We start from the raw sequence: 14,422 nt of genomic DNA on the forward strand, positions 1-14,422 counted from the left end.
GTCCTATTTAGAAAGGGCCACATTCAACAGCAACAACAAATTAAACTGATTAAATTATGGCGTTCAAGTGCTGCATAACATCAGTTTGCAATCCAAATTTTGGTTAGCAGGACTAGCAAAGAACAGATTTTAACAGTTTACACTGGTAGGATCAAAGCGCTTAATTAAATGAATGGGAGAGCCTTTGCTTTTTCAGCTTTGTGTACTCAAATATTCCCCATAATTTTCTCAGGATGAAGAACTCCAAATTGTATTGATGGCATTAGAGGGAAATAAAGATGTGCATGTTACACACACAGCTGGTTTTTTGGACTGCAATCTCAAGCCATACAATAACCATTCGATGCCTAAGACATTGCCTTTTCTAGTTTTTATGTCATGTTTTGTTTCATACTAGGACATATAATTTTTCTTTTTTTCTTTTTTTAATTAAGTGCTGCCTTCTACCATCTGAAAAAATGTAAAGGTTGTTCTCTTTTTTCCTCCAAGCAACAATATGCCCAACTGATCTATGCCTGTTTGCAAATTGCACTAACATATCAATGAAAAATATTATACATAATTCAGTTACAATGTATTTAAAATCCTAATATATATTATATCCTTACATGGATGAAAAGTGACAGGTTTTGATCTACCCTTTATAAGTATAGTCTCTCACCATAAGCAGTAGCTGCACTTAAAGAATTGAAAATCACAAACCTAAACGGATACTCCTGATTTCCAGCAAAGGGGGCTCGTTAGCAGTCACTCAGAACGGGGGCACCAAGGGCACGTTCGGGTGGGCCCCACTTCACCCCCTCGTTTTGTAACCCGGAGCGGGAAGTTCATCTCTCTCTTATCTTTCTGTGCATTTTCCCACTGCAACCATTTGTAGACAGACTAACTCGGGCTGCTTTTGTAAAAACAAACAAATAGCTGTCACACTTCAGATTACACAGCAAGCTGACTGGAGGAGAGAGGAAGCAAAAGCACCGGGGTTTAAGTGAGGCTGTGGCTGTGGTAAATGAGAAAGACGTGATTCTCACAACAGTATCAGTGCTTGGTATCTATTCAGAAAGAAACCAGGACTTTCAAGTAATTAAAATGGGAGACGTGAATAGAGTTCACTCTAAGTCTGCCATTTATTCCACCAAAGTGGTAACCCAAACAGGGAGTGCAATTGCATACTTTCACAATAGGGAGCCAACATAAATCCTCATGAATTTATATTAAAACTTGTCTTATATTCTATCAAGATGGAAGAACAAAAGAAAACAACCAACCTAAGATAATAAAATGCCAATGCTAATAGTGTCTATTGGGTTCTAAATACACGGGTCTATGAGAGACCAAGCTAATTTTTAGGTAGTCCTGGGGGCAAGGATTACTGGCTTATAGGATGAAGGGTAGAAGAACAAAAAAACCCAATGCGTTAGTGCTAAAGTGAAATTAAACCCATGAAGAGTCTCACAGAGGCTCTAACTAATCCTTCTTTGGGTTATCGCAGACAGAGGAGGAAAAATACCACAATGACTTCCAAGTATTATTTTCAGTTTTACACGTTAGAGAACTGCAAATAGTTCCTTAACCCACTGCTCTCCACTGAGTTGCCTTGGAAAGTCTGTTTGATTATCCCACAGTGGCATATGCGCCATTTTTTAGGTCAGGGAAGTTTTTCCAGAAACCAGATTCTCATAGGAATGAAGCTTCGTTATGCCACAAAAGGGTGACACTCACTGGGAGATAAGGATTTAAAACCTATTACTATTAATTTCTGAAACATTACCAATTATTTAGGGAGCTTGGATAACAAACAGGTCCCTGCTCCGAAATGCTTGCAACCTAATTGAGTATTTACAGCGTATTTACCCACATGAGTGGTACCTTCCCCTGGTAGCACGTCATCCGTAGGGCTCTGGCAGCAGATGGTGATAAACAATGAAGAACAAGGGATCCAGGCGTAGGAAACACTTCCACATCAATGCACAGAAGTAAACAGAAGTAGGAGGGAAGAGCTTACTCATAATCTTATTCAATCTAGGTTGTTAGCCTTCTGCACAGCTCTGCAGGTTTTAAATGTCATTGGTTAGACGGTTTACAGTGCCGTGGCCTTTCCCTTTGTGAAAGAGCTCTTCAAGTCAACTTCCAGAACCGTCAAAAAATCTCTTCATTTAAGAAACAAGAAATATCCTAGCATTTACAGGATGCATCACGCTGAGTAATAACTCCTATCTCCATCGCTGGTGGGCCTGGCAGTAAGCTCAGATTCCTATGCATAAATGATCCCACAGACTTAAGAACACTCCTGTGACTGACACTACTAATAAAGAAGTTTAATACAGCTGCACAAGCACCTTGGTTTTTTAACAAATATTTATCCAGGCATGGCAATATAGTATTTCATAGCTTTCATGACCCATTCTGCTATTGCTAAGAGTTATTTTATACACACCAGAAAGACAGGCTCTGCTTATTTTGCTTTTTATGTATTTCTGTATTATATTAGAGTGTTTCTTTCCAGTTTCCAGGATTCATTACTCTCATGCCAATTTAAGCACAAAGATACTACTAGGCGAATAAAAGTTAACGTCTAAATAAAATGTTCTCCCTTTCTTTTTGGAAAAGCAGCAAGCAGCAGCAAGTATGTGGCCTGACCTTAAAAACAGCATATTGTCTCTTTGCACTGAACAGATGACAGTTAAAGCAAGTGGGGTTATTTTCAGTTCCCCAATATTCCTTTGACATAACTTGATTCCACTTCTGATAGAAAAGAAACCAGTTCATAAAGGTCTTCCTTTCTAAAATGAGCATTTTTTCTTTTTAATGGCAAAATGCATGCAAAAAGCATATGATTATGGTATTTATGTTTCCATTAAAATGTCCTCAGCAAGCTGGGGGAGTCTAGCCTGCTATTTTCAAGCTATTTAGATTTACAGCAGCACAGTGCCTATTTTATTTCAATCATATTTCAGGACAATGCACTCTTGGTGGGAAATGATTACACAGTGACAGCCAGTAAACGTCCATTAGGAGTTGTCTTTCTACATGCTGCTCAACCATGGATGTCAGGTGATCGCTATAAAACTCCATTGTATAGCATCATTGTCATCTACATGAAAAACACTATTGATCAGTAGCACAGCTTCTCTTCTGTATGATGCAAAACATACTAGAGACATTTTTCAGCTAAAAGCTTTACCCACAAGAACACAGTTCTTGAGACACTTCTTTCCTGAACTGTAAAATAAACATAATTACACATTCCACCTAGATTTTGCTCCATTAATGCCTAACGTAAAAAGTTGGTAAGTGAAAAAACTTCTTAGCAGCCTGTGTCTGTAAGCTATCAACACACAGGATGGAGCTAACGTCGCAAGGGCAGCTGATGTATATGCAGCTATACTGATGACTGATCACTCCGAACAGATTTTCATAGAATCATAGACTGGTTTAGGTTGGAAGGGATCTTAAAGATCATCTAGTTCCAACCCTCTTGCCATGGGCAGGGACAACTTCCACTAGATCAGGTTGCTCAAAGCCTCATCCAACCTGGCCTTGAACACTTCCAGGGATGGGGCATCCACAACTTCTCTGGGCAACCTGTTCCAGTGCCTCACCACCCTCACAGTAAAGAATTTCTTCCTTGTATCTACTCTAAATCTACCCTCTTTCAGTTTAAAACCATTACCCCTTACTCCTATCACTACACTCCCCGATAAAGAGTCCCTCCTCATCTTTTCTGTAGGCCCCCTTTAAGTACTGGAAGGATGCTATAAGGTCTCCCCAGAGCCTTGCCTTGCCTTGCCTTGCCTTGTCTTGCCTTCTCTTCTCTTCTCTAGGCTGAACAACCCCAGCTCTCTCAGCCTGTCCTCATAGAGGAGGTGCTTCAGCCCCCGACCATCTTCGTTGCCCTCCTCTGGACCTGCTCAAACAAGTCCATGTCCTTCTTTACGCTGGGGGCCCCAGAGCTGAACACAGTACTCCTGGTGGGGTCTCACGAGAGCAGAGTAGAGGGGGAGAATCACCTCCCTCAACCTGCTGGCCACAGTTTTATTTATTTATTTGTTGCTAAAGCTTCATTTCCTCTGAGCAATAAACTCCTCCTCTGTTAAGGAAAAGAATCTGCTTTAGTTCTTTAGGATCAAGATCAGAAAACAGCTTTTTTTAGTGCTACTGGAGGGACTTGCTATGACTAGTGTAACTGGAATTTAAAATGTGTTTCAAGATTCACAGGAGCAACATGTATGCATGGATTACATAAGAAGCCCAAAATAAAGAACCCCCGATATTTCAACTACATATTTAACAGATAATAACTATCACTGAAAAAACAAACCAAACAACCCCCCCCCAGCCCCCACCAATATCCATCATTGATTTAACTCTGATCCAACATAAATCTGCATGAAAGCAATTCTAAAACAGCTTCAAGTCCTGTAAGGATATTTTTGAGTAAAATTTACTATTTATAGGGTGGTTTTTTTAATAGCCATTGTTGGTAAGGTGGGTGAAGCAATGCTACTTACACACATGTAGTGATGTGCAAGTCTCCAATGAGTAAGTTAATGTCACTTTCTCCTTTGTTGTATTTTGGCATTATACAATCCACTTTCTAATTTAGAGAAATGAACGGACAAACTATTTATGGAATAACCATTTTCTTCTTATTGTTTTGTACTACCTGTCTACAACTGCAGAGCTTGGGATACATACAAATATAAAATACATCCAAGAAGGAGAATGAAGAAACAGGCCTGATTTTAACAGTGGTTTCAAGTTAGGTTATAAAATAACCTGGGGGACCTCTGCCTGACAGCTTGACAGTACCATCATTTGGTGAAGCACTGTAATAGTTGTCCTCATAATATCCTTAAACTTGCATAAAATAAAATAAAATCGTCCATTATTCTGATGAACAGTTTACATACCTGTCCTCCACTTTGTTATCATTCATACGGCATGACACAGTTAAACTTACATCAGTTGGTGGCATGTGTCGATGAAAATAAGAGAGAAGTTGAAGGAATATTAAAGAAAAACAAACCCTGACAAGGCCTCACACACAGGCGCAGTAATTCTCTTGCAAGTTAAGGACAAATTTGTCATAAGTGTTCAGTAATGGTATGCAAACTATTATGGGACATTTTGTTATAGGCTTTTTTGTAAGAGTCTTTTAAATAACCTTTTGGACATACTTAAATGTAATAGAAATAACATTTCCCATATAAACAATGCTGCTTTTAATATGAATGTGCGAAAGATTTGAGACAGCCTGGCAGTTACCAGCTCCTGGCAGTTCAGCGCAAGGGTAATGCGCTCCAAGTGATTTCCCTTCCCATCCATAAAGGCTGGAAGCAACTGCTTCCATCTAGGTAACCCCTGAAACGTGCAGAGGAAAGGAAAGGATAGCAGGGCAAAGGGGTAAAACACAGGGAAAATAATGCTCACCACAGGTGAACGCTAATGTAAACAATGCTTTAAGGATGCAGAACTGCATCCAACTATTTCTCCTCAAATTTTTTGTAGCATTATCAGGATAAACCAGACTACAGAGAAGAAAGCTCCCTGGAGAGGAGCCTCGTGAAGAGACACCTGGATGCTTGGTGTGGGGAGGGGCACCATGGGAGATGCCAAGTGAAGGGGGAAGGTCTCACTGCCGGAAAGGGGTAGCAAGGAACAAGATGTGATGCACATGGGGTGAGGAGCCAGATATCCCACAGATGGGGAGACAACACAGTTAACGAGCACCTCAGGCCCACATGGCCGCAACTATTTTTACAATGATGCTCAGATGATACTTTCTTAATACATCTAAGATAAAGCCTGTAAAACACAGAGCAGCCTTGGGAAGATAGTTCAACGACAATCTAGGCTCTCCTGCTGAACATTACATGGGGTCAAGCTCCCAGACGTCTTTCACACACCTCGAGGAAGACTGAAAGCTGCTCCCTCACAGCTGTTACATCTTCTCTGAGAGAGCAGGCAACATGCTCTCTCAGCAGTGGGCCCGAGGTATGGACTCGACTTCTGGAAGAGTTAAAGATAAGTCTGAGATTGCACAAGTTGCTGCAACATTCCCAAAAACGTCTCTTGGAGCTGGGTGGGATTCACTAGCTCTACAGTTTGGTTGCTAATAAAGGTGTGAGGAGAGAGGGAAGAAAACCCCATATGCTAGACAACTTCATGCCTCAGAACCCCAACAGGTACTTCAGAGGACATTTATAGTAAATAATAATCTTCTTCTATCTGGATTGCCTATTTCTTTCCAGGTGTTTCTTGCTGAATGTGTCACCCCTTTATCACGGGACTGGGGGTGGCTTTTCTTGCCGCAGTTCTAGTCCCCGACTTGCGTTTTCTCCCTCTGCTCAAGCCCGTTGTGTGTGCTGGGCCTTTCCTTTTCTCACAACGTGATCCAGCTGTGAGAGATGGGGCCCTCTGTGCTCCAGGAGCAGCCTGAATGTGGAAAACTACCACACTGCTCTTCAGTCCTACCCTTATGATTAACATCAGATTCCCCCCGTACTCCGTTATCTTCAGTTTTACTCACTCTCTCCTGGCTCTTTTATCAGCAATCACACAGAGTTAGCTAGGTCACGCAGGTCTTATATTTCACCGTGCCAGGTTTGCATCAAAGAACTTTTTTTTGTTGATGTGACATTGATGCCATTCAACTCAGGCATGAAACACTGCCTTTGGTCTAACAAAACCAGCCGTGAGAGTCACCACGTGGCAGCCATATCCAACCAAGCTATCTTGATTTCCAAAGGCACAAAAGTGCTGAAATGTCAGGCACCTGGGCATACCAACACCAGTCAATATAAGGCTACGGAATATCAGATTTCAAGGGCACAGATGAAGCTGTCGTCTTTTAAAATTATTTTGCTTCCTTCACTGAAATAATGTACATTTCCACAACATATAAATTATGTCTATTTAATATGAAAAATAGACCTTTTACACAGTGCAATACAGCAGAACGGTGCAACTGAGAAAATAAAAAGGCAGTTGCGCTACTGAATTGTAGTAAAAATTTATGCATCCAACAATGCATCTGAAATCTCCTTATTTGTCATGTTAGAAAATACATTTTCCCCAATATTATGTAAAGGTACTCTTCAAAATAGACCTAGTGGAGGGTTAAATATACCACTCTCAGTCCTCAATTAAGTTTTAGACAATTAGCTGAACTCTGCTACTTTCCTTAAGACCAAATGCAAATGATTCCGTTGCCTCCTAGAACAGACTATGCAAGATGAACGCCAGTCCTCATGTAGAGCTATACGGATCTCAGACACTGCAATCAAAGACACCGCTTTGATTTAACTGAAAGTCCAGTATTTATCTTCTGGAAAGAATGGGGTAGAAAACAAAACGACGAGTGGTTTTACTGTGAGCTAAATTAATAACCTCTGAATGAGTTACCGATACCTCCTGCACTAGGATTTTAGTATTAGTTTTTGTAAAGCTGAGAAAATGCAGAACTACAAGATCATAGATCTAAGCCAAGAAAACAGATGTATTTTCATTGTTAAAGTACAAAAAAGCTGTGAATTTTGCCTTTGGTTATTTCTACTTTATGTTAGTTTACATGCCTGTTTTAGCTTCAGGTTTTCAAATGAACTCAAATCTCCTTCAACAGAAACCGGAATTTTGCCCAATTTCAGCATAAAACCAAGCATGACACAGTTCAAATAATGTAACCGCAGGAAGAGTATAAATCATAAGCTACAGCCCGAGAAGAGAAAGTAACTCATGAGTCAAGCTTGGCGTTTACTCACTTGGGTCTATATTTAACCAAAAAGCTCCACCTGTTAGACTGAAGTTCAGGACTATGGTAGGACTAGAATCCAGGTAAGCGTTAACCCACTTTTGCTTTAACAACAAGAATCTTCCAGAAATTTTTTAACTGCTGTGAATAGTGGAATTGTGGAAATATTGTATTGTATATACAATATACAATTGTATATTGTATTCCACAACCATATCAGTTAGAGTCTGATAAATAAACCAGATGAAGTTACAAGTTTGAATTTAATTTGAATGATACCACATGGTCACTCCAAAATTCCAAACCATCTGAAGAATGAGAAGAAAAGCAGCGGCTCTGCAGAAAATAACTTTCACGTCCCATTCTGTTACAGTTTGATTTGTGTGAGCTTAAATACTTTTCTACATAAAGGCTTTTAAAAAGCCATTAATAAAAATGCACTTTCCAACTGATGTATAGTCATCTTCCATGACAAAAGCATTACAAGGGCGGATTTTGAAAGAGCGTATTGACTGATGTCTGGTGCCTACCTGTCTACAGGTGAAGACTTTGAATTCCGTGGTTTCTTCACTTGGGCGTACAAGGCTTCCACTGTCTGCCCTTCCCTCGGGCTCTGTGGTCGGGTGTTCAATGCTATCGTGCCGCTGTTTGAAGAAGAGTCATAGGAAGCAATCCCAGCGTACATTGGGTCTGCATCACAGCCAAACGTCCGGTTAAAATCCTGTATTTCTGCATAGTCACGTTCACGAGCTTGTCTCTCTCGAAATTCTCGAGTTTTTGCTTGAATTCTGAAAAATTAAAAGAAGGCTGAAACTAATTTTCCCCCCCCCCAGTCATTTGAAAGCAGCAGTTAGCAGACACTTTAGATAGCCCATCTTAATGAAAACCACTGAAGGGTTTCCAGTTTCAGTTTGTCATGGAGCCTCAGGTTTACCTTGGATACTGAAGTCTAGATCAAAGCAATGCTACAATCAACACTAGTCTTTAAGGAAGAAGTCTGATTATCCAGTCTTTTGTTTCATTATTAAGTAAGAAAGGACTAGCCATAGCTGTTGGTAAACAGTTTACCTGTTGTCTTATGCATCTTAGGATGCCTGTGCTATTACCTGACCTGTCTGAGAATGGCCTGACACCATTCATATCATATTGTACTCCATCGAAACCTAACAGATTTAATGGTTCTAATGTCTGGTTTTACAGACAAATTTTAATGTACTTTCTTGGCCCAATACCACAAAAATCATACTTCTTTCAGAATTTAAAAACTTCGTAAGGATAGGACACACACGTATATATTTATGTATGCATGCATGCAGGAAAGAGCAGAAGTAGATTCTTGTATGAATCATTTAAAATGTGCACATTTTGTTTCAAATGTAAACAAACTGAATCTGGCATCTCAAAAGTAGGCAGTTTCTTCTCAGAAAGTAACAACATGTGCCTTATGTTAGAGTTACAAATGAAAGGTGCTGCTGTACTGGGATTTTGTATCTAGGTGCACTTGTTTAGCTTATGATAAAAAGTGACAGATAAACACAGATGACATTTAAGAATCTGACAAACACAAATTCACAAATTGAGCACGGGTCATATTTTCAAAAGCACACAAAGTTATTACTAAAATTTGATCTGGGCTTCAAAGTTTCTTTGGCATTTTAGAAAATTTGATGTATCACACACACATGCACAGTGAACTGAAAAAAACAGCACCCCCCACCCCCCCCCAACACTGTCTCCCCAGACCAATTTAATGCTCTGTCATCATTGCAAAATGAAGCACTCAGCTGTCTCCTCCCTTCCATTAGTAAAATGTGCTCCTTTTTCATCTAATACAGCCAGGGCTACACAGTGTGACAGCATCCATCCATTCAGACTACAGCTCTGCGCACCCCTGTTATGTGCCATTTCCAAAGACTTTTCACCAACTTTTAACAAGAGCAGCCTACTCAAAGTAGGCTACTTTTGAAAGTAAATCTTGTCTCTTTTGAAAACAGAAAAGCCTTAAAGTTAGGCAACGTTGATGTTTTTGGAAATTTTAAACTTAGCCCCGTTAGATTAGTCTTTGCAAAAAGGAAAGGGGATACGCAAAGGGTGGGATTCAGGTTGCAGTTAAAGACATCAGAATTTAGGTGCCTGCAGTAGGTGAGGTCACACCAGGGACTCCAGTCAGCAGACTCCAGAGTTACGCAGCTGCCGCGTTAGTCAGTGTGTCCTAGTGTGAAAGGAGTTGCTCTATAAACACTGTGGACGCTGTTGTTTAGGACTCCTTTGGAAGCTTGGATACCCAGCCTTGATTCAGCTGCTCAAACATAGGCAGCTATGGCCACCTGACATCCCCAGGTAATCCTCTGGATCTCCAGCTGCTGGGCAAGAAGGACTTCTGTAGGTCCTTGTCACACCTGCCAGCCCCGTGCTGACATCTCAGAGCTTGTGTTCAAGCACGTGAATCCAGCCCTGAGCTGGTATGTGAACATCTAAATTTAAGTGTCTTCATCAGACTAAGTCCCAAGCAAATTGTTCTTTCTATGCTAACAAAGATTGCCGTAATAAAAGAAGAGAATAGGATGATGGCACAGATAGGCAGACCTATTTTCCCCCCAAATCCCACAAGTATTGACCAAGGATACTGATTTGGGATACAACTGATAGGCTTAACTCCCTTCAACAGCCAGTGCCATCTACATTGATGGTTCAGTGATTCATTTGCATGCCCCAAGTGATACCTCAGCATAATTTCTCTTTTTATGTCTACTACTACTGATTTGTGCACCACAACTCTCTCTCATATTCAGTCACAGTGGAAAGAAAAACCACCATACCAAAGAAAAAAAAAAAAGGCAAATAGAAGAAATCTGAGAAAGTTTAACTTAAACCAACAAGAATTTTTAATTTTGCAATTTTGCAAATACAAAATTATTTTCTTTACTGGTTGCTTTTTATTTTAATAGGGAAAAATGGAAATGAAAACTGTTACAGTATTCAGCTGACAGCATGCTCCTCCGCAATTTCAGCAACATCAAACTGGAATTGTTTTTTTGTTTAATTTACAGTGAAGAAGGACTCAGGTTTAAATCCAAAACCCATTTCAAATTTAAACTGTGTTTCTGCATGCCTATTTTTTAAATAAAAATATATGTTTTACATTGTCTTATACTCTAAAGCTCTAATTCAGAAACGTTACAACATTAATCACTTCAAAGGTATCTATGCAGAAGGAAAAACAGGCCTGAAAATGACCTGCGGTTGTTGATTCCTCTCTCTGCAGATTTCACTTCCAATTTGTAGTCCTGTATTAATTACCCTGTGGAGGGAATGCATTTGTCTATTGATATTTGTCCTCTGAATGGGAGAAGCAAAGGAAATCAGAAATTTCCTAGATATTAGGAGATTTAATTTCAATGGACAATGTATCATCACGTACTGGAACACTGGCTGACACCAATTTGAGCAAAAGTACCCCCTGTATTTCAGATAACCAATATTTCAGTGTATGAAATCTGACAGTATAGCAATAATGTGGCATAGAGTAATTCAGTCAGAAGAAAACATTATCTAAAGCGCTTATAAAACAGAATTACCTGGTGATAACTGGTGATATTGGCCTCAGTGTTACATTGACTGCCATGAGAGATGCCAGTGAACTTATCTAACTTTTGACCATGAATATCACATCACTCTCCACGGGTGCAGGCGTGAGTGTTCCCCGTTTTCATGTTAACGAAGTTTTCTCATCTATCTGCTTATCGGCTATTTAATACGTTTGGACATAGCACCATTTGCAGCAAGAACATTAAGATTTTCCCATGCATGGTTCAATGAGGGATACTTATTCCTATTCAAGTGGGAGAGAACCGACTGTTGAAGTGTTATAGCAGTAATTATGTTCATGTCCACCAGGAAATTTTTTAGCATATTTTCTACAATTGCTAATACAATGTGTTAATACACATACGTAGTATTAGAAATCAGAGTCTAAATGCATTATAAATCTTACTGTTAATTATAACCAAAGTATCCAGTAACCATTTGCAGTAAGTAACATATAACAAAGGGAAACCCTGAAGTGAAACTATAAGATGTCCAACTATACCAACAACCAAAATGTTCTGGTTTTTTAATTAATTTTTTGTGCTTTAAGTTTAAACCGCTGTGCAAAGCCTATCCTTTCACATGACAAAAGTATAGGTATTCTGATCACTTCACACATTTTTGAATATTGTTTAAAATACAGCTTTGGTTTTTGCCTTCTTGAGGACATACTCTACTTAAACGTTATGTCTCCAAACTTAGAGGGACCAAATGACCAGGGGAAAATACATAGATATATTCTTGAAAAGAGTAACAGCTATCAGCTGAATATTGCACTTTCCCTTTCACAATTATGATAGCTTTTAACTCTGAATATATTTTTTATATAAGAACCTGAACTTAATGTGACTTTATTTTTTATGTTGACCCCTCTCACTGTGTGCATGTGCGTATATACATGATATGGCCTAAATAATTTGCTAGCATATACTGAATTAAGTGTACATATGGGAAATGCCAGTGCAGACTATTGTGGAAAAGATTAAAATGATTATGTAAACGCACTGTGCAGCACAGATGAGAACCTGAAATTTGCTCCATACTTCAGCCCTAATCAGCAATGCTCCGCTACTGAAATCCAGTATCTGGAGAATGTTTGACCACAGTGCTTCAGCTTCACAATGTGAGTATGTGTATTAAGCTGTCTTCACTGAATTGTATTCCTTCATGACATGCCACAATAAAAATGCATATGTCTGAAATTTCAGATCAGCTGATTTGAGGATTTATGGCCTTCCTATGGATTTTGTGTGGGTTTAACAATAATAATAATGCTTAGCATTCACATAACCCTTTTCATCTTCAAGGAATTTTGCAAAAACTGCTAATCAACTTTGCAGTGTTTAAATGAAACTGAACTTTTAAAAATACAAAAGCTATCCCAAGAAGTTTCTAAGCCCTTCTTGCTGAAGCATTAATACTGAAAACGTCAACAATGTACTGTCGTGCTTTTGAGACTCAAATTATAATGTTCAGTAAAGTATAAACTATCCTCACGCATTTGTGTGCCATTCAATTCAAAAGCTAATGATAACTGCTTCAAATAACAATATTGTTAGCTGCAGAACTTCCTATAATTGTTAGAAGAGCTTTTCACTGCAAGCTAATCCAGTAGTGATAGACATGCCCATTGTATAGCGATTCCTATGCATGTGAAACGGTGGTCACAAAAGTAAGGGAAAAGCTTATGCTCTGCTGTCTCCAGCAAACAGGAGCAACCTCGTTCCTTTCTTCAAAACTCTGTGAGTGAGATTCAGCTTTCAGATAAAGGCAACTACCATTTTTGACACCTAAATTTAGGTGTTGACATATGTTTTGGACTCCCAGAAGAGCTGGTCAAGATTCAGTCATATCAGGTGGCTGCCCACAGGGTGTAGAGAGCAGTTCAGCCGAACAGCAGAAACGTGGCCATTTTAAGGTGAAGCCAAACCTTTCTCTAGGCTCTACCAACTGTGCCAAGTACCCCTCCCTTGACCACAAAGGGCATTTAGCCCGTAGCTCAAATGTGGATACCACATTAATCATATTAGTCTGTGAGCCAAATCCCACCGTGAACCAAATGTTTACAGCAGTTCTGTCTGAACTAAACTTTAACTTTTTCCAGCAACAGAAAACTCCAATCTGTGGTGCTGGCAGAGCTGTTGTGAGTAAAACTGAATAAGCAAAGCTGGCAAAAGAAGAGAAATTGACCCTAATTTCATGTAGTGTTAGGAGTGAAATTATAAATATATACCCAGTCCCTTGGGACCTGCAGTCCCCTTTGTGGGATTTTTTCGTATTAGTGATTTAGATCCTTGCAAAAAATCATCTACTTATCTTAATTGATGAACACAGCATGGGAAGGATATTCACAGCTAGTACATTACATTTGCTGTTGCAATGGCAGCAATGTCCTCCCCTAAGAGCAGAAACAAAGTTGGCTGCTGCTTCTGGTGTGCAATTGCTTGGTCAATTCAATTAATCCTCGTGCTGCTGCCAGGATTCAGCTATTGCCCAAGTGATAATCCACAACCTCGTCTTTTCCACCAAGGCTCACTCATTTACAAAATCAGTATTGAACGCTTGCAGTTCCACATATGTGAGATGGCTGACAATGTTTATTAAGGATAGAAACAGCATTGTGTAAGGACAGAAGCTAAATGACAAGCCATTCACCGCTGCCAGTTCTCAGTTCTTCTGCCATCAGACTGGCGTGCATCGGGATGATGGATTGAAAACAGAGAAAAACGATGACACGTTTATAAAGCCAGTCAGCTTGTTTAAGGTAGTCAGACGGGATGAACACATTCGGTCCAATTTTTGCCAGATATCGTTTCCAATAAAGAGGTCAGGAGGTGTGTTGGCCAGTAGCCAAATCTTGTCAAATTTGTCCCCTTCTCCTTTGCTAGTGAAAAATACCTTGCAGGCACAGCGTGCCAGCAACTAAGCCAGGTCTTGCTGTTCCTCCTCCCCCTCTCCTCGCCTGCCTTCAGGGCTTGAATGGCCCTTTTTCTAGTTTTTGGCAATCAAGTCAATATGGGAGTTTGTCCTCTCCTATATTTTTCTTTGACCTTTGTCTGGATGCAAGCAGAATTTTTCTAACAA

The 14,422-nt window shown here is 39.7% G+C and overlaps 1 protein-coding gene across 11 annotated transcripts in view; it reads right to left on the reverse strand.

Moving 5' to 3' along the window:
* The window catches only part of PARD3 (par-3 family cell polarity regulator), a 467,456-nt gene that overhangs the window by 93,324 nt on the left and 359,710 nt on the right, over positions 1-14,422 (reverse strand). For 10 of the 11 annotated variants that reach the window (XM_076331853.1, XM_076331849.1, XM_076331848.1 and 7 more), the window contains one exon: positions 8,281-8,538. In XM_076331853.1, coding sequence (XP_076187968.1) covers positions 8,281-8,538 — 258 coding nt within the window. Of the gene's footprint in view, positions 1-8,276; positions 8,539-14,422 lie in introns of those variants that run through there. The other variant, XM_076331854.1, reaches the window with a different exon arrangement.

This window comes from Aptenodytes patagonicus, chromosome 2 (genome assembly GCF_965638725.1).
Source record: "Aptenodytes patagonicus chromosome 2, bAptPat1.pri.cur, whole genome shotgun sequence".
NCBI classification, from domain to species: domain Eukaryota; kingdom Metazoa; phylum Chordata; class Aves; order Sphenisciformes; family Spheniscidae; genus Aptenodytes; species Aptenodytes patagonicus.